This window comes from Chiloscyllium plagiosum, chromosome 40 (assembly GCF_004010195.1).
Source record: "Chiloscyllium plagiosum isolate BGI_BamShark_2017 chromosome 40, ASM401019v2, whole genome shotgun sequence".
Taxonomy (NCBI): domain Eukaryota; kingdom Metazoa; phylum Chordata; class Chondrichthyes; order Orectolobiformes; family Hemiscylliidae; genus Chiloscyllium; species Chiloscyllium plagiosum.
In genome coordinates this window covers 18,656,487-18,681,022 of record NC_057749.1, presented here as the reverse complement: position 1 = coordinate 18,681,022, position 24,536 = coordinate 18,656,487, and the positions used below count along the sequence as shown (strand labels likewise).

Below are 24,536 nucleotides of genomic sequence, written 5' to 3'. Positions count from 1 at the left end.
CTGTTGAATCTGCTTCCACCATGCTGTTAATCAGTACATTTCATATCATTCTGGTATTGGAAACATTTAATAAGGAGAAGTGATCAAAACACTTTAAGCTTTTGACCATTTCACAAGTCTCCATTTAATTTTTGAGTGTATTTCTGGTGAATGTAGTTGAACAGGAAGTTGTTGACATTTTTATTATGTACCTGCGCTGCAATGGAATCTGAACCAAAACTGGTATGGTCATTGTTGCTGTGTCTCCCTTGCTATTCCACTGCCTCCTCTGTTCCTTTTACTTGCCACTTTGCACAAGGAGTGGGGCAGTCGGTGAGATGCTGGGTGAGGCACCATGGGCTCTTTCTGGCACACCTGAGTCAACAGTTATCTCACAGGCTCACAGATTAAACTTTTAACTATGAAGCCATTTCCCAAATCCTGCTGAATCGCTGACTGTGACATTACTGGTGTGGATGTCACAGAGACTGCAGCTTTGTGCACAATGAGGGTAATACCTGCTACTGCAATGGCAAAAACAAATCTTCTGTTTTCTCTGCACTAAGGGCGCAGTCAGTGTCTGTCTAAGAAGTAACTCCTGTTCAGTTCAGTTATAGATCCACCAGCTCCTTAGATAGATGCCACTTGTTATAGTAAGGGGGAGGAAGAAGATGAGGGCGTAGTTGAAAGGCAAACAACTTGAGATACGTTTCCTGAAATGGTGGTTGTGGCCTAAGAACAAATTGCTTGACTGCCTTCCCAGCTGGAAAGCTGATCACCAATATTTAGTAAATGTTGTGAGTTAATACTTCTTTAAAATCCTTTACACCTCCAATCTTATTTACCCGACACCAATTTGCATGTGGTTTAGGTAGTAATCTGGATATTATTACCTTTGTGGTTCTTCTTTCTATCTTGGCCTTAGGCTTCTTGGAATCCCTGAGCAGAACCTCTTTCAAAGCCATACCTGTGTTGTTGGTACCTAAGTGAACTGCAGCGATTGGATCCTTACCATCCCATTCTTAAGTTTCTTTCTAGTTCAGAGGAGATGTCCTGAACCTTGACACCATGTGGGCAACACAGCCTTTAGGACACTCCGTCTCTGCTGAGAACAGCATCTATTCCCCTAACTACGTTATCCCCTATTACTGGAGTATTTCCTTTTTCTTTCTCCACTCCATTGACACCATGGACGTTGCAATCCATGTGCTGTAGGTAGACCCACAATGTCCTTCGAGAGGGAATGTAGGATTTTGACCGAAGGGTAGTGAAGGAGCTATGATATGTTTCCAAGTCAGGATGGTGAGGGGAACTTGCAGCTGGTGGTGTTCCTGTGTATCTGCTGCCCTTGTTCTTCCATATGGAAGTGATCATGGATTTAGAAAGTGCTACCTGAGGATCCGGGGTGAATTTCTGTAGTGCATCTTGTGGATATTAGCAGCTGTGTGCACTATGGGTCAGTCGTGGAGGGTGTGGATGCTTGTGGGTGTGGTGCCACTCAGGCGGACTGCTTTGTAAGTATTTTAATAGTGTATTTCCAACAGCACTCTTCACTACAGTACTTCTCTGGATTTATTGACCAATCAAAAGAGGCATGGAAGAAATAACCAGCAATCATTCACTTGTTTTCTTGTCAAGTTGCACTTTCGCTCTGACAGGTAGAAACAGGTTAAGGACTCTTTGTCACTGGTTTTTAGTTCCTGCTGCCCTGCTCTGCAGATGTGCTCGTGTAAAGCAGCAGCCTCTGAGCAGGGAATTGACTGCGCAGAAACGAAATGAGAGCAAGGGGTTGCTCTCAGTAAGATCTGTGTCATTGTACAGTGTTGAGAGAGGTTTAGCCCAGAATATTCGGTGGCTGTTGGAGTCAATGTGGATTTGCAAACGTGTTTATGACAGATTGAAAGATTTGGAATTGATCTCTTTATGAGGAGTGTATTAAGATATCATTTGACATGGAAAAATGGGATATGAAGACAGGTCCACATGCTGGCTTAAAAACTAGCTCAGGAGACCATCTCTTACAAGGGCAGAGGAGGTTGTGGTGTAGTTGGGGGAAGAAAACTGAATACGAAGAGTGGCTCTGGAGTGGAAATGAGGAATGATAAAGTTCTTGTTGCTGGGTCAGATATTTCAAAGGGACTGATTGACCAGAATCAGTCACATAGATCAGGAGTGTTGCTGAGGGTTTGGATAAGGGCAGTTCTGGTGGGACCCATGACTTTAATGTTCAGAGCTGAGGCTAGTTAGAAGAAGTGTGTAGTTTTGATGACGGTCATATCTGTGCAACTGCAGTTGATTGGAAATTATTGTCAAATGAGAAATTGTGATCATATCCTTCTGCCTGAGTAAGTTCACAGCTTTGAAGGACATTGACTGGAAAAAAAATCTTTCTAGCCAATCTGTTCAGAGATGTTATTACAATCTCTGGTGTTGTGCATCTTGAATCCAGGACTGTTTGGTGCCATACATGCCTGGGAAGTTTTGAGGTATATCTTCTATGTAATGTAACTTGTGCTACGATACGGGATAAACCCTTCTGCTAATTTAAACCAGACACACAGAAGAGCTCACCTCGCCTTGTAATCTGTCAAAGTATGAGTGACAAAGAACCACCCAAATTCCACTATTTAAAGAAAAAATTAACAATTTTATTTTTTAAGTCCAAAAGAGAACATTAAACAACAACTATACAACTCCTTTCTCTTAAACCTATTTTTTACCTCCCACTCTACAGTACTGGTCCGATAAATTCCCTCTTAAATTTACAGCAAATCAATTTTTAAAGCCAGTTGTTGTCTTCGGATGTCGAACTTTCTCTGTAGATTCCTCTAGGTTATCTTCGATCTTCTGCTGCACAACTTTCTTATGGATAGGTATCTTTGAGAGCTATTCTGTTGGCAGTCTGTTGGTGCTTGGCTGCTCTTTGCTATTCTCCCCAGATGTTCAAAATACCCGATTTTACATGCCCCAAAACATCGGACCGGCTCATTGGTTTGATGTCATCCAAAACAGTAAAATTCAAACTCGATTGGATTTTGGTATCTGGGGCATAATTTAAACTGATTGGCCGAATTTGGCAACACAGCTCCAGCTATTTGTTTCACAACCAAATGTTATATTTTAAAATTTTTCAGCACACTCTCTGTGCCAGCCAGAAGTTTCAGCTCCCTTAAAGGTACAGTACAACTTCATACTGCTTGCACTGACTTTGAATTTGCTTTGACTAGAAAAAAAAACATAAAAAAATAAAATCCTGTCATCACTTTACTTGGTTGATCTCCATGGAATTCATAGCATGAGGGAGCACTGTCCGGCAGGATATGCCATCCTTTGGGTAATGTTTTAAACAGAGAGGCCTTCTGCTTTTTCCAGTGAACAGAAAAGATTATATGGCACTATGTCAAAGGAGACCATGAATGCAATGTGACCTGGCCACCATTTTTCCCTCGGTCAGCAAGACAATTTGAATTTTATCGCATAGTTATTTGTGAAAATTTAATGTGCTTGAATTGTTGAAAGGCAGTTGTAGCACAACTTGGAATGATGAAATTAGCTGTGTGAAGCACGATATTTTGTCTTAAGTATATAACAAGATTGTAAAACATGTTTTCAGTAGTTAAAGCACTTGACTTTGCTATATATAGCAGATGGGATGTAGTTTTAAAGTCTTCTGGGTCAGAATGTTTAATTATATTGGGCACACCATTCCATGCAAACTTTGCAATAACACTTGACTCTATTTTATAACCTACATCAAATATTTTACTGTTCCAATGTAATAAGAGTAACTTGAAGCCTGTTAATCTTTTTCACGTGCAGGGAATCCTGACATCTTTGAGCGGGATCTGCTGCCTCATCAGGAAATGGTTTTGAAAGCTGGACTGGAAAAAGCTATTAAACACAAAGACAAACTATTGGAATATGACAAGACCAGGTAAGAGAGAGAGGCTGAGGTAATGAATGGCTAAATAGCGAAATCATTTTGGAAATACTGTTGTAAATTTATTGAGCTAGAACAATCTCCTATTCTACAAGTAAACAAAGAACAATGGAGATCTGAAACAAATGGAAATTATTGGAGAAACTCAGCAGTTCTGGCAGTATCTGTGAAAAGAAAGTAGAGTTAATGTTTTGAGCCTAGTGAAGCTTCTTCAGAAATATTTGCGGGATTAAAAGAGCTAAAATAGGAAGACTCTGTGCTGACACTAGGCTTGGATTTGCTTGCTGAGAGGACTAAACATACTCTAATTTTCTGTTTAATATAATTTAGAGGGTTTAATAAGTTAGATAGAGCAAAACTCTTTCCTTTATAGTTGGAATATAGAACTAAGGCTACGAGAAATGAAGGCTAACAAGAATATGAAACCAAGTTGAAATTGGGATGCAAGCCCTCGTCATTTAACTGAATAGCCTTCTCCTGTTCCTGTGTTCATTACACCAGTTTGATAATTAGAGTAACTGTGGGCTGCAAGGGACAGATAGGTAGTAAACCAGGTAATTAGAATCCTGTTAAGTGGCTGTACATTATACATTTTCTATTAGTACATGGATAACCTCTGTGATTGTCTCCTGAACTTCTAACACCATTTCTGACATGAGCAATGCAGTTGACTCATTTGTAAGCAAGTACTTTGCAAATAGATTGTCCTTGTAGGAACAGGCTGTGTTTCTCAACCTATCATTTTCTTGTCCCTGCCTTCTCCATGTCCACTTTATTCCATGGGGTTTCAAGACACTTACACCAGTTGTCAGGCTGGAAGTGCTTTTATGCTACCACATGTTAATACATTTCATACCTGTTGGTGAGATAGAAACCAAGCCATGCGCATTTTGTTTGGGGAGAGAGTTAATTGATTTGCACAGAATTACCTCCATTGACTGACACCCTGTGGCACAGCTCCTCCTCCTCATGTCTTGGAGTCACAGAGATGTACAGCATGGAAACAAATCCTTCGGTCCAACTCGTCCATTCTGACGAGATGTCCTAAATTAATCTAATCCCATTTGCCAGCGTTTGGCCCATTCTATTCTTCCTATTCATATACCCATTCAGATGCCTTTTAAATGTTGTAATTGTCCAGCATCCAGCACTTTCTCTGGCAGCTCATTCCATACACTCATCACCCTTTGCATGGAAAAAAGTTGTCTCTGAGGTCACTTTTAAATCTTTCCCATCTCACCTTAAACCTCAGCCCTTTAGTCTTGTACTCCCACAAAAAGTGGGGAAAAGACCTTGACTATTTACCCTATCCATGCCCTTCATGATTTTATAAACCTGTATAAAGTCACCTGCCAGCTTCCAGTGCTGTGGGAAAACAGTCCCAGCCTATTCAGCCTCTCCCTATAGCTCAAATCTTCCAACCCAGGCAACATCCTTGTAAATTCTTTTCTGAAAACCGTTTCAAGTTTCACAACATTCTTCCCATAGCAGGGAGATCAGAACTGCATGCAGTATTCAGAAAGTAATCTAATCAATGTCCTGTACAGCTGCAACATGACCTCCCAACTCCTGCACTGACCAATAAAGGAAAGCAGACCAAACGCCTTCTTCACTATCCTGTCTACCTACACTCCACTTTCAAGGAACTATGAACCTGCACTCCAAGGTCTCTTTTTGTTCAGCGACACTCCCCAAGACCTTACTATTAAGTGTAGAAGTCCTGCCCTGATTTGCCTTTCTAAAATGGAGTATCTCACATTTGTCTAAATTAAACCCCATCTGCCACTCCTTGGCCCATCTGATCAAGATCCTATTGTACTCTGAGGTAACCTTCTTTGCTGGCCACTACACCTCCAATTTTGGTGTTAACTGTAAACCTACTATCCATTAGTCCTACATTCACATGCAGATCATTCATATACATAACAAAAAACAGTGGACCCAGCCCTGATGCTTGTGGCACACCGCTGGTCACAGGCCTCCAGTCCGAAAAGCAACCCTCCACATCACCCTCTGTCTTCTATCTTTGAACCAGTTATGTATCCAAATGGCTGGTTCTCCCCGTATTCCATGTGATCTAACTTTGCTGACCAGTCTACCATGTGGAATCTTGTCAAACGCCTTACTGACATCCATACAGACCACGTCCACTGCTCTACCTTCTTCAATCTTCTCTTACACATCTTCAGAAAAACTCAATCAAGTTAGTAGACATGATTTTCCATACACAAAGCCATGTTGACCAGCCCTAATCAGTCCTTGCCTTTCCAAATACACACAAATCCTGTCCCTCAGGGTCCCCTCCAACAAATTGCCCACCACTTATGTCAGGCTTAGCAGTCCATAGTTCCCCAGCTTTTCCTTACTGCCTTTCTTAAATAGTAGCGCCACATTAGCCAACCTCCAATCTTCTGGCACCTCATTTGTGGCTATTGATAAAACAAATCTCAGCAAGAGGCCCAGCAATCACTTCCCTAGCTTCCCACAGAGTTCTCGGGTACACCTAATCAAATCCTGAGGATTTATCCACCTTTATGCACTTGAAGACATCCAACATTACCACTTCTGTAATGTGAATACTTTTCAAGATATTGTTATTTATTTCCCCAAGTTCTCTAGCTTCTATATCCTTCTGCACAGTAAACACTGATGCAAAATACTCATTTAGTATCTCCCAATCTCCTGTGGTTCCATACATAGGTGGCCTTGCTGATCTTTAATGAGCCCTATACTCACCCTAGCTACTCCTTTCGTGCTGAAAGGCAATTCCTATCTCTTAATCTGAACAAAGATATCAATAAACCTTAATGAGATCGACCAGGCATTAACACAGCATATTGTATGACTGCTGTCAATTAGAAAAATAAATTAAAGTTGATCGTAATGGTTGCCAGTTTTAGTGAGACCTGGCAGTTGTGTTCAACCTTTTGTTCTCCGGGACCAGGGAAGCGAGAAGAATCTAGTTGCCAAATCCATTTGGGGATGCAGTATTGATTATCCTGTCTGCCGGCTTCCCATGAAAAGAAGCTAGGAAACACTTTTCAGAGATGGGGGGCACAATTTTGTTCATTGAAGAATGAATGATATAAATGCCAAGGACCGAATGATGTAAAATGAAGGGTATAAACAAATAATTTCATGAAAGAACACTGGAAAACAGCATTGTAAGGGGGCAATTGCAAAACATATTACCTTGGGCAAATAACCAGAGCTTCACAAGGTAGCCAACAGCAACCACTCAGTACAATGCAGCTGGGGTGGGGAATAATGATTAGAGGGCAAGCGACAAGTGCTGATATCATTGTTGCATGCACACCTTCTGTAATAATTTTAATGTGGAGTATGTAAATATTCTGTACACCATTGGAAGAAGGGTAATGTGCTCCAGTCTATCTTCAAAGGCCTCTCTCAGGCTGCATGGTAAGGAGCTCTGAGTAAAGATCAATTTCTGCTGCTGAGCGTGGGACAAAGACTCCAGCACGTTCCATGAAAAGCAAAACGTGATTGAAAGCTTATCGACAGAGATTTTTGGGGCGCCTTGAGTAGAGCAGGTACAGAAATTGAGGAAGGCCATTACAAGAGCTTGGTGCTTACCTAACTGAAGGCACAGCCACCATGACTGGAGCAATGGAGTGCCAATGTCCCAGAAGGTCATAGGGTTGAAGGAGGTGACAGAAAAATAAGCATAGGTTTGAGAACAATGCTGAGAGTTTTAAATGACTTGTCACTGCACCAGGAGCAAATGTCTGTCAATGATCAGGGGAGTGATGGGCAAATGGAATTTGATGCAGTGGTGTTGCACTTAGTATACAAATAATTAGCTATTTAAGTATTTGATAGTTTGAAGGTTAGTCTCATTGTCAAGTGTGTGTGCTGCTCAATTAACTGGATCCATTTGTGTTTTGCAGTGCTCGCCGGACGCAGGTAATTGACGATGAGTCTGATTACTTTGCCGCAGATACCAACCAGTGGCTCTCCAAACAGGAAAGGGAGGCATTACGCAAGAGAGAAGAAGAATTAAGGGAGCTCCGACACGCATCCCGTCGAACAAAACAGATCACAATAGACTTCGCTGGAAGGAGGATCTTTGAAGATCAGGGTTCTTTGGATCAATATTATAGCAGGTTTGGCTGTAACATAGCAAACACAGAAAGCTTTGGCTTTATTGAATCAGCAGCTGAGCTCTACAGACCAGCTTTAGTCCTGCTTGTGCCAAAATAACTGATCAGAGGTAGGGCCCTGGGGAGTGTTGTTGAATAAGGCAGACCTAGGGGTTCAGGTACACAGTTCCTTGAAAGTGACATTATACATAGCCAGGGTGCTGGAGAAGACGTTTGGCATGCTCGCCTTAATTGGTCAGAGACATTGAGTATAGCAGTTGGGAAGTCGTGTTGTGGTTGTACAGGACATTTAAGTTTGATTTATTGTTGTCACATATACTGAGATGCAGTGTTGCGTTAGTTAGGGTGTTGTACTGGCAGATCATACTATACAAAGTGCATCAGGGTAGCAGAGCGGAGTGTAGAATACCATGTTACAACCACAGAGAAGGTGCAGGGAGAGATCAATATTAACATTTGAGAGGTCCATTCAAATGTCCGACAACAGCGGGGAAGAAGTTGTTCTTGAATCTATTTGTACATGTATTCAAACTATTATCTCTTCTGCCCGATGGAAGAGTCGAAGAGTGGTGCTGGAAAAGCACAGTCAGGCAGCATCTGAGGAAAGGAGAATCTATGTTTCAGCCTGAAATGTCAATTCTCCTGCTCCTTAGATGCTGTCTGACCGTCTGTGCTTTTCTAGCACCACACTCTTTGACTCTGATCTCCAGCATCTATAGTCCTCACCTTTCTCCTGCCCGATGGAAGAGAATGTAACCAGGGTGGGAGGGGTCTTTGTGATGTTGGTTGCTTCCCTGAGGCAGCAGGAAGTATAGATGGAGTCAATGGATGGAAGGCTGGTTTGTGCGATGGACTGGGCTGTGTTCACGACTCTGTTTGGTATCTTGCGGTTTGGGAAGAAGTGTTGCCATGTGATGTGGTGACGTATCTGGTTAGGATGCTTTCTGTGGTGCATCTGTAAAGATTGGTGAGAGTTTTTGCAAACCTGCCAAATGTCCTTTGCCTCCTGAGAAAGGAGAGTGGTTATGCTTTCTTGACTGTTGCGTCAATGTGGGTGAACCAGGAAATTGGCGCTCAGCACCTTGATGCAGACAGGGGTGTGCCTTCCACTCCACTTCCTTAAGTTTTTTTGTCGCCAGCGGCTCAGTCACCAATGTAAATAGTAATGGTGAGTGAGGATACCCTTGACAGCAGTCTCTGCCGACACTAAAGCTATCTGACCGTATACCATAAGTGAGCACCGCTGCTTTTGGATCACTGCCACTCATTTGGTAAAAATCTCTACAAGACCAAACTGTTCCATGACATAAAAGAGATGAAGGGCTTTTGCCCGAAACGTCGATTTTACTGCTTCTTGGATGCTGCCTGAACTGCTGTGCTTTTCCAGCACCACTCTAATCTAAATTCTGGTTTCCAGCATCTGCAGTCATTGTTTTTACCATAAAAGAGGTACGGCCATTCCACCCAATCAAATGCTTTCTCTGCATCCAGGGAGACTACCAAACCCAGCATTGCTCTTTGCTGACATATTTGGACCATGTTTAATACTCTTATAATATTATTGGTAGACCTATGGCCCTTAATAAAACCTGTCTGGTCCTCCTTTACAATAAAAGGCAATACCCTCTCCAGCCTTAACACTAACATTTTCGACAGGATTTTAAAATCCACCTTCAGTAACGATATAGGCCTGCACGAAGTGCAATCTTCTGGGGCTTTTCATTTCTTAAGGATAAGAGAAATATTTGCTTCTCTTAAAGAAGATGGGAGGCAGCCCTGACTGAATGAGTAATTGTACATATCCTAAGAGTGGCCTGGCCAGCTTGTCTATAAAGACTTTATAAAATTCATTTTGAAATCCATCTGGTCTGGGCGTTTTACCACTCTGGAGCAGCCTTACTGCCTCCTGTAATTTCCTGAATTGTCAGGGGGACACTCAAAAAGGATGCCTACTCTGAGGTTACACCCTAAAAGTCCAAGTTCTTAAGAAAGAAAGACTCCATTTTCATCACAGCTCTCTGACTGATACAGCTTTAAATAAAACTTTCCAAATGTTGCATTAAACTTTTTGGCATTGCAAGTAAGAGTACCAGCACTCTCTCTGGATGTAGTAGATTGGGGGGGACATTTTTCTTTCTGGCCAAGTATGCTAGATATCTACCCGGTTTGTCACCAAAGTCAAATAACCTCTGTTTCGCAAGAGATTCCCCTCGCTGCAGTCTGGGTGAATGCAGCATTCAAAGTAGCCCTAAGGGATGTAATCCGCTGTAATTTCGTTATGGACGGCCTATCAAGGTATGTTAACTCAGCCGCCTTCAGGCGAGCCTCGAGCAAACGTTGCTGTTCTCCCCTCTGTCGTTTCCGGGTCGCATAGTAAGAAATAATCATACCCCATACGTAGGCCTTGGCAGTCTCCAACAGCACTGAATTGATATCCCAAAAAATTTTAAACTCTCTCGCAAAAACTACTCGATAAACTTGCTATCTTTCAGGAGGAAAGGGTCCATGCACGAGTGCCGGGAACCCGTCCCACCACCTCCGGCCTTGACCTCCATATACACTGCTGCATGATCAGAAATGGCTGTATTCCCTATTCTGCAGGACAATACTGAGTTCAAAAAGGCCAATGGGACAAAAAAAAATGTCAATTCTGCTATAGCACTTATGTAGATTAGAAAAAAACGTAAAATCTCTACCTTCGGGGTGACAACATCTCCATTCATCCACCAATCCCAACTCCTTGTTCAAGTCCACTAACTGCCTGGATTGCGGAGACATACCCGCAAGACTCCTAGGCATCCTCTCCACCTCTGGGTCAATAATGCGGTCTCCCCCTATAATTGTGTGATGTGTCCCATCAGTCTAGAAGGCGCATCTGTTACGAATTTAAAGGGATGTGTCGGGGGACAATATATATTCAGAATCCCATTTTCCTCTCCATGTATTAAGGCTTGAAATATTATGAAATACCCAGACTCATCCTTAATTTGGACTGGCATTTGAAACGGGAGGTTCTTCCAAATGAGAATACCCATTCCTCGGCTTTTCGAGTTAAAAGATGAGAAAAGCAGCTGTCCGAATCCTTCCTGTTGCAACTTCAAATGCTCCTTATCAATTAATTGCGTTTCTTGTAACAAGGCTACATCGACCTTTTCTTTTCTAAGCCTTGACAGTATCTTTTCTCTCTTAATTGGTGAGTGACTCCCCATAACATTCCAGGTGCACTATTTAAACGAATGGCTAGCCATGATTGTTCGAAACAGTCCTAGAATCAACTATGCAAAAGGGACCATGCCCCCACAAAATAAGGAAAATAATACCAATATCTTATGACAAGAAAGTTAAAAGTAGCCACCCAACCCATCTCCTCTATACTGTAATCCTAGGCACTCCTGGTAGAACAACAAAAAAAAAATCCTCTCCCTACCCCTCCCCCCATCCAAACAAAGGATGACGGGAAGGGGAAGAGAGGGGAGAGGAAACAAAAAAGAGATAGTTATGACCTCGACATATCTTAAAAGGAAGACCAAGATCACCCCCTGACAACCAGGTAAACCAGGCAAATTACAGAAACAACAGAATAGAATAACTGTCCATATAATTCAGGCCAATCAGTCTATTTTAGAGCATCCAAGAAGTCCTCTGCCTTTTCCGGTGAATCAATGTTGAACATGAACCGTGCATGGCTGAAATGCAGTATCACCAGATATCTAACGCAATACTGGGTATTCAGGTCCCTCAGCTGCTTTTTTAACCTCATCAAAGGCCTTCCTCTTGTGAATCACGACTGGGGAAAAGTCATGAAAAAGCATGATTCATGATCCTTTATATACCATAGCCTGGGGTTCCTTCCCCAGCGCTCTAGAAACTTCCAGCATCATTTGTTTATCTCTATAATGCTGGAGTTGCACGAGGACCGGGCGGGGGCGCTGATCCAATCCAGGTCTGCACATTGCCCAGTGAACCTGCTCGACACATACCCAGCCTACCTCAACCTCCAGCCTTAGAAACTGTGCGAGCCATTGCTCCAGAAAGCTTACAGGCTGGCCTTCTTCCTCCCATTTGGGAAGCCCCAGCAATCGGATGTTCTTCCAATAACCTCGATTTTTCGAGGCTGTCGAGCTGCTCCTCCAAGGCCCACACTCCGAGATCAGGCTCCACTCTGCAGGTGAGTCCTCTGGGGCAGCCATGGAGGCCGACGTCGTGGCCATGGGTGCGTCTGTTGCTGTAGGGGAGGAGTCCTGCCTGATGCAAGCCCCGTGCTCATTTCCCCTTCGTCATCTTTTAAACTGCATCAGATTGTTAGTAGCTCTAAGGGTTAGCAAGTAGTTATTTTCAACAAATTGGACAGTGAAGGGAGAATGAGTGCCTCACTTTGTCTGGGCTCTGGTGCAGGGCTCAGCAAAGCAGACCTACTGCGTCGCCGCCACCTTGAATTCCCCCCAAGCTTCCTTCAGTTTAAAAACCAGCTTCTTGGTTTTATTGACATTGATGGAGAGATTTTTGTCTTTACACCATGCTGCTAAGCACTCAGTCTCTTTCTTGTAGTCTGTCTCATTGTTTTCAGATCTGACCTACAATGGTGGGGGTGTCAGCAAACTTGTAAATGGGGTTAGGGCAAAATTTGGCAACGCAGTCATGAGTGTGTACGGAGTACAGTGAAGGACTGACTGACTATGCAGCCTTATTGGGCACCAGTGTTGAGGATGTTGGTGAAGGAGGTGTTGTCGCCTAGACTTAGTGTTTACGATCTATGGGTCACCAAGTCAAGGATCCAGTTACAGAGGGGAGAGCCAAGACCTAGCTCTGAGTTTAGAGATGAGTTTGTTTGGAATTGTGTTGAAGGAAGAGCTGTAGTCAATAAATAGGAGCCTGACATTGGTATCCTTGTTGTCCGGATGTTCCAGGGAGATGATGTCTGCCATGGACCTGTTGTGTCAGTAGGTGAGTTGCAAAGGATCAAGGTAATTTGGAAGCCTGGAGTTATTGTGAGCCATGACTAACCTCTCGAAGCACTTCATAATTATGGAGGTCAGAGCTACCGGGAGATCGTCATTGAGGCACGCTACATAGTTTTTCATTGTCACGAGGATGATGGTGGTCTTCTTGAAGCAGGTGGGGACTTCAGATTGTTGGTGAGGCTGCTTTTGGAGAACTGTGTACAGTTTGGCTATAGGAATGATGTAATTAAACTGGAGAGGACACAGAAAAGACTTAAAAGGATGTTCTCAGAACTGGAGAGTTTGAGTTCATTCCACACATGAATCACTCTCTCTGTGTAAAACAAAAATCCCCATGTGTCTTTTTAATTCTTTCTCCTCTCACCTTAAAAAAAAAAATGCCCCCTACTCTTGAAATCCCCCACACATGGAAAAGACACTTCCCATTCACTTTATCTGTACCTCTTGTGATTCTATAAGGTGACTGCTTAACCTCCTACGCTCCAGTGGAAAAGAGTCCAGCCAATCCAGCCTCTTCTTATAACTCAAACACTCCATTCCTGGCAACATCTTGGTTAATCTCTTCTGAACCATCTCCAGCTTAATAATATCCTTCCTATAACAACACGACAAGAACTGAACATAGTACTACAGAACAGGCCTCACCAATGTCCTGTACTACCTTAACATCCCAACTTCTTTACCCAAAGGACTGAGCAATGCAGGCAAGTGTGCTAAACGCCTTCTTGCCCACCCTGTCTACATGTGAGGCAACATCAAAGAATTATGCACCTGAATCCCTAAGTCTCTCTGTTCTATAACAGTACCTAATGCCCTAGATTTAATTGTATAAGTCCTGTCTTTGTTTTACCAAAATGCAATACCTTGCATTTATCCGAATTAAACTCTATTTGCCACTGTTCAACCCATTGATCTAATTGGTCAAGATCTCTTTGTGATCTTAGGTAAATTTCTTCACAGTGCACTATATCACTAATCTTGTTGTGATGGATGTAGGTTTGCTCGCTGAGCCCAAAGGTTTGTTTTCAGATGTTTCGTCACCATACTAGGTAACATCATCCGTGAGCTTCCGAATTAAGCAATGGTGGTGCAGCCCGCTTTCTATTTATATGTTTGAGTTTCCTAGGGTTGGTGACGTCATTTTATGCCAGTAAGCGTTTTATTGATGGTCTTCACGTATTACTAGATAGTCTCACTAGTATCCTTACATACAGATAAGGAAGGACACCACTTTGACTGGGACGACACATCTGTCCTAAGACAAGCCAAATACAGACACGCACGAGAATTCCTAAAACCATGGCATTCTAACCAGAACTCTTATCAACAAACACACTGACTTGAATCCATTTACCACCCCCTGAGAAAAAGAACAGGAAATGACATTACAATATGAAATGATGTCACCAACCCTAGGAAACTCATCTCTATAAATAGAAATCGGGCTACACCATCAATGCTTCATTCGGAGGCTCACGGAAGGTGTTACCTTAGTGTGGTGATAAAACGCCTGAAAATGAACCTTCCAGCTCAGTGGCGAAACCTACATCCAGAACCTCAACTTGATGTCATCTGCAAATTTACTAACCATGCTTTTTATATTTTCATCTGAATCATTTATGTAAATGACAAACAAAAGTGGACCCAGCACTGATCCTTGTGGAACACCGCTGTTCACAGGCCTCCAGTCCGAAAAACAATCCTCCACCATCACTCTCGTCTCCTGCTATTAAGACAATTTTGTATCCAGTTGGTAAGCCCACCCTGAATCACATATGATCTAACATTGCTAATTAGTCTATCGTGGAACTTTGTCAAAGGCTTTACTAATGTCCAAGTAAACAATGTCTACGACTCTGCCCTCATCATTCTTCTTGATTAGTTCCTCAAAAAACTCAATCAAGTTTGTGAGACACCATTTACCTCGCACAAAACTGTGCTCACTATCCCTAATCATTTCTTGCCTCTCCAAATTCAGATTACAGACCTCTTCAAATCCTTTTTGTATTTACCCTGTCTGGTCTTATTGGACTTCTGAAGGTTTTCATGAGGTCCCCACTTCATTCTTCGAAATTCCAATGAATATAGTTTGAATTGATCCAGTCTTCTTCATGCATCAGTCCTACCCGTTCCAGGAATTGGTAACCCGAGAATCTCTGAACACATGCAGACATTCTTTCTATGGGAAGAGGATGAATGGATAAAGAGGTGAAGGTAGGAAGGGATAAAAAGTTTTAAAAGAGAAAAGCTAAAATCATGTCATCATGACTTCAAGATGTCCTGCAGTACCTGAAGGGTGTGCAGGATGTTTTGAAGAACAAAACTAATGAACGAAATGCAACAGCCAATTTGCATATAGCAAGCTTCTCCAAACAACAATATGATAATTGAGGATTTTTTTGTAACGTTGATAAAGGATTAGTTTTGTACACTCGAGTGATCTCCTGTGCTGCTGTTCACAAACAATGCCTTCAGCTCTTTTATGTTTACCACAGAGGGCAGATGGACTCTCGGTTTAATGTCTTGATTTCATTAAAATCTGTTCTTTGGATACATGTGTTGATGACCGGTTTGTTGCCCTTCCCTAATTGTCCTTGAGAAGGTTGAAGATCAAGAATATTCTAAATGGGTCTGACCTGAAGGTCACCCTTCTTAATCACAGCAGTTTGTGTAAACCTACAGTCCTGTTAGGGAGTTCCAGCATTTTGATCCAGAAACTGCAAAGGACTGGTGAAATAGTCTTGAATTAGGCTGGTGTGTAGTTTACAGGGAATCTTGCTGATGATGTTCTGATGCATCTGCTAGCTTTGTCCTTTAACGTTTGAGGGATAGTTGAATTGGACGTTGCTGTTGAAGGAGCTTTGGTGAGTTGCAGCAGTGCATCTTGTAGATACTTTGCTGCTACTTTGTGCAAGTTATGAAAGGAGTGAATGGAGATGGGAGAAGGGTACCTTTGTCCTAGTTGTATGTTTGTCCTAGTTAATGTTGAGTCTCTTGTGTCTTGTTGGAGCTACACTCAAAAAGGTAATTTGAAAGCCTTCCTCTCACTCCTGACTTGTGCCTTCTGGGTGGGGTTTGAGGACTCGGGAGTTGAGTCACTTGCCACGTAATTCCCAACTTCTGACCTGCTTTAGTAACTACAGTTGTTATTTGGTCCAGTTCAGTTTCAGGTCAAAGGTAACCTCTTGGATGTTCAAAAGCCATCACCTCTGGCAGTCCAACCTTGAATTTCTCACAGCCTTCTGTTGACTGATGAGACAGAATACTTGCAAGTCTGAGATTCTGCATTAGTGTACTCCCAGATAGAAATAAAGTAAATCACGGTTACATCAATGATATGCACTCTACTTTAAGTTTACACTGGAGCACCATTTTGTAATACTCTTTCTGCTCCCCAAGCCAATGAGGATGGGCACATTTATCGTCCATCCAAGATCATTCTTACACAGCCCAAGACCAATCGGGGACAATTTGTTGATAATTTCTCTTCATTGTCCTTGATTTCTGTAGGTACCAATAACATAGGTAGAAAGTGGAAAGAGGCTTTACTGAGGAAATGCGAGCAGCGAGGGGCTAAGTTAGAAAGCAGAACCAAAACTGGGCAAGGTTCAGTTGGTGGTTCGGAAGGCAAATGCAGTGTTAACAGACATCTTGCGAGATCTAGAATACAAAAGCAGATATGTACTGCTGAGGCTGTAAAAGGCTGTATAACCCTAACCGTATTGCAGACTCGACCCATTTAGAATATTCTGAGCAGTTTTGGGCCCACTGTCTGGGAAGGGTGTGCTAGCCTTGGTGGGGGGTTCCAGAGGAGGTTTACAAGAGCGATCACGGAATGAAGGGCTGATCATTACGGAGGAGCAGTTGAGAACTTTCGGTCTGTAGAAGGATGAGGGTGGACCTTGTTGAAACTGACAATACTGAGAGGCCTGAATAGAGTGGATTTAGAGAAGGTGCTTTCACTGTAGGAGAGACTGTAACCCTCGGGCACAGCCTTCATGAAGAATTGACTCTTTAGAACAGAGATGAGGAATCTTTTCAGCCAGAAGATGGTGAATCTGTGGATCTCATTACCACAAAAGGCTGTGCAGGCCAAGTCATTGAATTTATTTAAGATGGAGATAAATAGGTTCTTGATTAGAAATGGGATGAAGGGTTACAGGGAGAATGCAGGAGAATAGGGTTGAGAAACATCAGCCATGATCAATTGTTGGAGCAGAGTGAATGGGCTGAATGGACTAATTATTTTCCTATATTTTATGGTTTTCCCACTATGATAAATTAGGATAGCGAGTGTTCTAAATCTCACCCGTTATCTATTTATAAAGTGCAGTCCTGTTGAAAATTCAACATTGCAGCAGTAGAGTGAACAAGATTGCTTTGTGAGTGGAGAGGTTATATGCAGAATAGTGCTATAGCATAATGGCCATTTGATTGATTAATTCCCAGGTCTATCTTGAAATGTCTTTAGTGGGCATTTTAGTTGCTAGCTGGACTGCAACATAAAATCTATAAAAGGGAGATCTAAGATAGATGTCCCTTTCATGGTTGGAGATTACTTACTTTTTCAAATTAAAAAGGATGGGGATTGCTGTGAACTGACACTGATGTAGTGTTCAACCTCGACTGTAATCTTCAGGTCATCAGTGCAGCAGTTGTTAAAGGACAATGTGGTTTTGAGCTGACTCTCAGATTCTGTAATAGCATTCACAGCATATATTGATTTGAAACGACAGATGGTTTGGGATACTTAATTTTACATTTTGATGGTTTGAGATGCAATCACCTGTAATTCTCTTTTACAGCAAGCATCACTCCCTCAGGGTGATCCTTGAATGACCACACAAATTTGCACTTGAAGTGCATATTGACAAGCTCCTTTGTATGAGACTCTTGGGATGCCTGGGCAGGAGAATTTTCTCTGTTTGTGTTTCAGAACTGATTTTGAAATATTGGAATATCAGTGAAACAATTGTGACTGTCTGACTCCTAGTTTATGATTTTATTTTCATATATTACACAAGGAAACCATTTTGTTTATTATGTTTATGGTATCTCTTTGAAAGGGCAATCTACTTGGTCCTATTTCTTTGCTCATAGTTTCTAGCATCAAGTTGTCAATTCTATGCTCCATTGGCTCAGCTTCCTAGGAGCTGTTGGCAAATTTAGTATTTACCTGCCTGAACAGTGGTACAAAAACAACAATATATCCACTTTATCTGGGTCTTGATCCAAAACCTGTGGCGCTGCCTCGTTTACCTTAAATTACCAAGATTTAATTGCTAATAAATTTCAGCATCTAATGCAAACCAGTGAACATATTGAAATGCTTGAGCACGAAGTGAGAACATTTACTTTCCTGAATTTCCTTACTGTCATGGGTTTGTAGCACTTCCTGCTTCACTTGTGTTTTAGGTCGAGGTACGACTAAAGGGTTTGCTCAGACTGCTGGATATCCTCCGTCCCATATGCCTTCCATGATTGGAGTTCTTTTCTTTGGGTGGCTGTATCATTTATTGTATTTTTTTTTATCTTTTCAAACAGACTGGATGATCTAGTGCAAGAAATGAAGTCTGAATCTCAGGATAACAATTCCAGTGAACAGATCAAAAGAAGCAAACAACACTTGGGTGAATTGGTCAATCCCAATATCGCTGAATGTGTCCCCGTTGTAAGTGTTAACTACAAAGTCTAATTGAATGACTGTTATTGATCAATGTATTTGGTAGTCAAAACCAACATCTCTGGTAAATTTTATTGTATGCTAAGAACTGGCATTGCCATTGGATGAAGGTTTCCCACAAAACAAGTGCTTTAGCCAGTGATAGAACTGAAGGAATTTTTTATGCTATTTTGGTGTATGGTAATTCCACATTTAATTGTAGACAGGATTTATCTGGAGCAAAAAGAAAAGATGGTGTGTCTTAAAGCCTTTGAGCAAGCTCCTATTCTGGATATAATTGAATAGTTGAAGAGGAGTGAATACTACGGTACAGGAGGTGGCCATTCAGCCTGTAGTGCCTGTCCTGGTTTTTCCTGCTCCCCTGCTGTCTCCTCATAGCCGTACAAATCAGTTCCCTCATAATGAACATGGCTTTCATCAAACAAAAGTTCTGATCAGGGTGATATGAATAAAGAATAAAGTTAGAGAATAGTACAGCACGAAAATAGGCGAGTTCTTCAAGATATCACAAGATAGTTATTGTGCAGTACAGACTAATTGGCCTATTATGTCAGCACTGGTTCCCTGAGCACATTAATTTAGTGCCAAACCCCTGACTTTTCACATAACCCAGCACATTGTTTCTACTGAAATTAATTATCCAATGCTTTCTTGAGCACTTCAATTGAACCTGCATCTGCCACATTTTCAGGCAATGCATTCAGATCTAATTTGCTATTTGAAAAGGTTTCTTCTGAACATTCATCTGCTTCTAGTTAGTCCCATTCTCTCTTCCCCACCTGCTGTTCAACACCCTCCTCCCCTACCCCACCCCCTCCCCTCCCACTCTTTTCCCATATCATTGTCATTCCTTTCTCATTCAGGTCTATGTCTTTGGATAGCTACTTTTAAATCTGCATCCACGACCCTGTCAGGTAGTATCTTCTACATCCTGGCCACTGTTGTGTGAAGAGTTATTTTCCTCTTATCATCTCGTGTCTTTTGTCCATCACTTGAAATCTTCATTTGGGAGACGATGACGTAATGGCAATGTCATTGGATACTCCAGAGGCCAATGCTGATGCTTTGGGGGCATTGGGTCAAATCCCACTTTATTAGCTAAAGGATTAGTAATTTGGGAATAAAAGCTACTGTCGACAAAAGTAAGGATGAAACTATTGGATTGTTGCAAAACTTGTAATGCACCTTTTTAGAATTGGAAATCTGCTACCTTTACCGAGTCCACAGTATGTGATTCCAGACTCTCAGCAATATGGTTGACTCCTTGTTGCTATCTGAAGTAACCAAGCAAATCACTTAGTTGCTTTTAAGGAGGTGGAACCCATTATCCTCCCAGTGGTGATGTGTATCGTAACAAATTACCAATTGTTTACCCATGTTTTAAAATTGGAACAAAGGCAGAAAAAGCTGGAAACATTCAGCAGGACTGGCAGCATCTGAGGAGAGAAAGACAGCGTTAATGTTTTGAGTCTGGTCCGATGCTTCTTCAGAATTTTGAATCACTTCTGAAGTAGAGCTACACTGGGTTTGAAATGTTACCTCTGTTTCTGTCTCCACATACACTGGCAAACCTGCTGAATTTCTCCAGCACTTAGAATCATAGAGATGTACAGCATGGAAACAGACCCTTTGGTCCAACCCAACCATGCCAACCAGATATCCCAACCCAATCTAGTCCCACCTGCCAGCACCCGGCCCATATCCCTCCAAACCCTTCCTATTCATATACCCATCCAGATGCCTCTTAAATGTTGCAATTGTACCAGCCTCCATCATATCCTCTGGTAGCTCATTCCATACACGTACTACCTTCTGCGTGAAAAAGTTGCCCTTAGATCTCTTTTATATCTTTCCCCTCTCACCCTAAACCTATGCCCTCTAGTTCTGGACTCCCCTTCTGTTTTTCTTTCTGATTTTCAGCAGTATTTTGCTTTTATTTAAAAAAAATGGAAATTTGAGAAGTACTTGAAGAACAAGAAATGGAACAAATCTGGGATCAGTTGATATGGAGAATGGTTTCCTTCTGCGTTGTAATTTATTTGTTCCTTGGTCAACTTTCATATCCACATCTGTATCTTTCTCTGTCTGGACTGTACATTAGTGCTCATGCTTTATCTTATCTATGCAGTATGTGGAACTGACAGGACCAGGTGCTCATAGGAGAGGGGGCGATAATCACTTGCAGAACAGAGTCAGTGACATTGCCTCTGAACGGAACCGTTTGCGGATTCAGGACCGGGAGCTGTTGGAGATGTCTGATGATGGGATGTGTCTCAGTATGCATCAGCCTTGGGCTTCCCTACTTGTAAGAGGCATTAAAAGGTAAACACCATACGCTGCACTTCACAAGTTGTCAATGTTCAATGTACAATTAGATCAAGCGTGACCTTGACGATGCCACTCAATGATATGAAAATAACACCGGCAAGGCAGAGGGAATTTGAATTCACATGGATTTTGGAAACCTTTGAAGGCATTGCTGCTTCCAATCAAGTATAACCTTTAATGTCACCCAATAGACACAACTGGCTGTCAGTTTGAAGCCTTGTTCAGTCCATTCGCTCCTAAATAGGTCATCTTCATGTGACCTCATTCTGATTCTGATATTGAACTTATCATTCCAGCTGATAAGAGTACATTGAGAAAATTCTAACCCCAAAAAAAAGGCAAATTACAAAAGTGTGTTCTTAATTACACAAATAAGTTTGACTTTAGAAATCATAGAAATTTGCAGCACGGCAAGGTGCCGCTTGGTTCATCATGTTTACACTGGCCCACAAGTAGCCAGCCAGTCTAATCCCATTAACCAAAAGAGAACGTGCTGGAAAATCTCAGCAGGTCTGGCAGCATCTGTAAGGAGAGAAAAGAGCTGACGTTTCGAGTCTAACTGACCCTTTGTCTCAGCTAAAAAAAAGGGAGAAATAGGAAGGTATTTATATTAGGCTGAGAGAAGGGTCAGGAGAATCGACGTTTCGGGCATAAGCCCTTCTTCAGGAATCCTGAAGAAGGGTTTATGCCCGAAACGTCGATTCTCCTGCTCCTTGGATGCTGCCTGACCTGCTGCGCTTTTCCAGCAACACATTTTCAGCTCTGATCTCCAGCATCTGTAGTCCTCACTTTCTCCTGAGAGAAGGGTCAGTTAGACTCGAAACGTCAGCTCTTTTCTCTCCTTACAGATGCTGCCAGACCTGCTGAGATTTTCCAGCATTTTCTCTTTTGGTTTCAGATTCCAGCATCCGCAGTAATTTGCTTTAATCCAGTCTAATCCCATTGTGCTGCTCTTGGTCTGTAATTGTGGAGGTTGTGACACTTGAAATGCATATTCCTAATCCCTGCTTGGATACGTGCTACTAAAATGCTGTGAGTGTTGTCTCTCTCAACTTATTCAGATAGTGGATTTCAGACCATGACTAACTCTGGGCAAAAAGAATTCCATTGAATTCTGTAGATTTAGGTCTGTGCCTCCACCCTTGTTATTAACCCCTCATAAAAGAGAAATAGGTCCTTCCTATTTCCTGTATCTGTACCCGTTAATAACTGCAATACATTCTTCTCTGTTCAAAAGAAAGATTAGATTAAATTACCTACAGTGTGGAAACAGGCCCTTCAGCCCAACCGGTCCACACCAACCCTTCGAAGAGTAACCCACTCTGACCCATTTCCCTCTGACTAATGCACCTCGCACTACAGGCAATTTTGCAAGGCCAGTTCACCTTACCTGCACACTTCTGGATTGTGGGAGGAAACCAGAGCACCCGGAGGAAACGTATGCAGACACTGGGAGAATGTGAAAACTCCACACCGCCCAAGGCTGGAATCGAATCTGGGGCCCTGGTGCTGTGAGGCAGCAGTGCTAACCATTGAGCCACCGTGCCGCCCTATCTGTCCAATCTTACCTCATAATTAAAATTCCTCAGCCTAGGTAACATCCTCATATCTCCTCCAGACACTGTCCAGTCTGATTGCATCATTTCAAACTGTGGTGATTCAAGCTGTACACTGTTCTGCAGCAGTGGCCTAAGCAATGTTTTTTTTCAGTTCCAGCATAACCACTCTAATCTTGCATTCTGTGCCTCATACAGATGATCCTGGATGCCTTCTTGATCATCTTATCTATCCAGCCAGTTTAAGTGAGCTGTAAACGTACACTTCTAGGATTTTCTTTTATCTATGCTTCATGGTCCTGATCATTAAGTTATGTATTTTGTATTAATTTGTTATACATCCATTTGTTAGCCTTCCCCAAATGGAGAACCTCCCATTAGATTGTGCAGTTAATCTGGTCCAATCAGGGAGACTTGGCTAACATAAAAGGATGAATGTCTGGGATATTGAGTCTCTGAATGCCTGACTGAGTGGGAGGCAGTGCTATTGTCAAAGGCTATGCAGGTCCCTGAAGACCTGCATAGGTCCAGTGATGTTAATCAAAGATAAATCTGTGTTGACTGTCTTTGAGTACTCCATGTCTTTCTGAATGAAAAATATCCTGTCCTGAGAAGTATTTTTCACTCTTTTTTTAAATCACCAGTGAGGTTACATTGACTAGTCTGTAATTACCTGGTCTATTCTTTCTTCCTTTTTTAAATATTAGCTCCAGCCCCTTCTGGTTGCACATCTGCAGTCAGAGAGGATTGGAAATGGATCACCAGAGTCTCCATTTCCTTTGTTAGCTTTTCCTGAACAACCTAGGACATGTCCTGGCCTGCCAGTTAATTTTTGTTTGAAGACATTGAACCTCTTCATTGTGTATTTCTCAAGGTCTTAATTTAATCTAATATTGAACACTCCTGTTCACTTATTGCAATTTCCGTATTGTTCCTCATTGTGTGAAAACTGATGCAAAATATTAATCAAAAGCTATTTCAATGGTCTTCTGCTCCACACACACAAGGTCCCTCTTTTGGTAATGCAATAAATCAACACTTTAAGTGACCCTGCTTAAATGTAATTTGTTGTTAACTTTCTATATTTAAGGGCTGTTTCCTTGGATTGCATTGACATTCCTAACTTACATTATTATTTCTTGGGCTTCTTTACATTCTGTTATGATTTGGAGATGCCGGTGTTGGACTGGGGTGTACAAAGTTAAAAATCACAACACCAGGTTATAGTCCAACAGGTTTAATTGGAAGCACACTAGCTTTCGGAGGGACGCTCCTTCATCAGGGAAGCTAGTGTGCTTCCAATTAAACCTGTTGGACTATAACCTGGGGTGGTGTGATTTTTAACTTTACATTCTGTTGTTTCTGGCAATGTCTCTCTATGAGGTTACCTCCTGCAAAGCCTCGCTTTCACCACCCTGCAACTCCTTCCTCCCCCTGCCCCCATTATGGCACTCACTTCACCTTTAACACCAATCCCATCTCCTGAGCTTGATCTGGTGGCAGAGGTTGCTTGGTTGCTGAAGCTGCCCGCACTGAGTACATTCTGCCACTAGGTGGAGCTGGTCAACAGGCTTGTATATTTTTAAGGTTAAAAACAATGACTGCAGATTCTGGAGATCAGAATCAAGATTAGGTGGTGCTGGAAAAGCACAGCCGGTCAGACAGCATCCGAGGAGCAGCAAAATCGACGTTTCAGGTAAAAGCCCATCATCAGGAATCATGTATATTTTTAAGTAGTGTGTTGGATAGTGGTACAGGGGAACCTTGATTATCCGAACGAGATGGGTGGGCATTATTCAGCTAATCTGGGGCGCGGAGTTTTAAAGTCTGCTCCCCATTCAGGAGACTGCAGCATCACACAGCATGTGAGCCCCCGCCCCCAACATCACCCCGACCCCAACATCACACCCCGTCCTGCCTCAACCCCATCCAACTCTGCCTCGCCCCAACCCAGTCCAACACCACTCC

General features: G+C 42.3%; 1 protein-coding gene across 4 annotated transcripts in view; it reads left to right on the top strand.

The window, feature by feature from the left end:
• Positions 1-24,536, top strand: part of trip4 (thyroid hormone receptor interactor 4) — a 140,843-nt gene that overhangs the window by 23,723 nt on the left and 92,584 nt on the right. For all 4 annotated transcript variants that reach the window (XR_006309824.1, XM_043680516.1, XM_043680515.1 and 1 more), the window contains exons 6-9: positions 3,799-3,913; positions 7,828-8,043; positions 18,546-18,672; positions 20,813-21,006. Coding sequence is in view for 3 of the 4 variants with exons in the window: in XM_043680516.1 (XP_043536451.1) it covers positions 3,799-3,913; positions 7,828-8,043; positions 18,546-18,672; positions 20,813-21,006 (652 nt within the window). In the remaining variant the exon portion in view is untranslated. The remainder of the gene's footprint in view (positions 1-3,798; positions 3,914-7,827; positions 8,044-18,545; positions 18,673-20,812; positions 21,007-24,536) is intronic.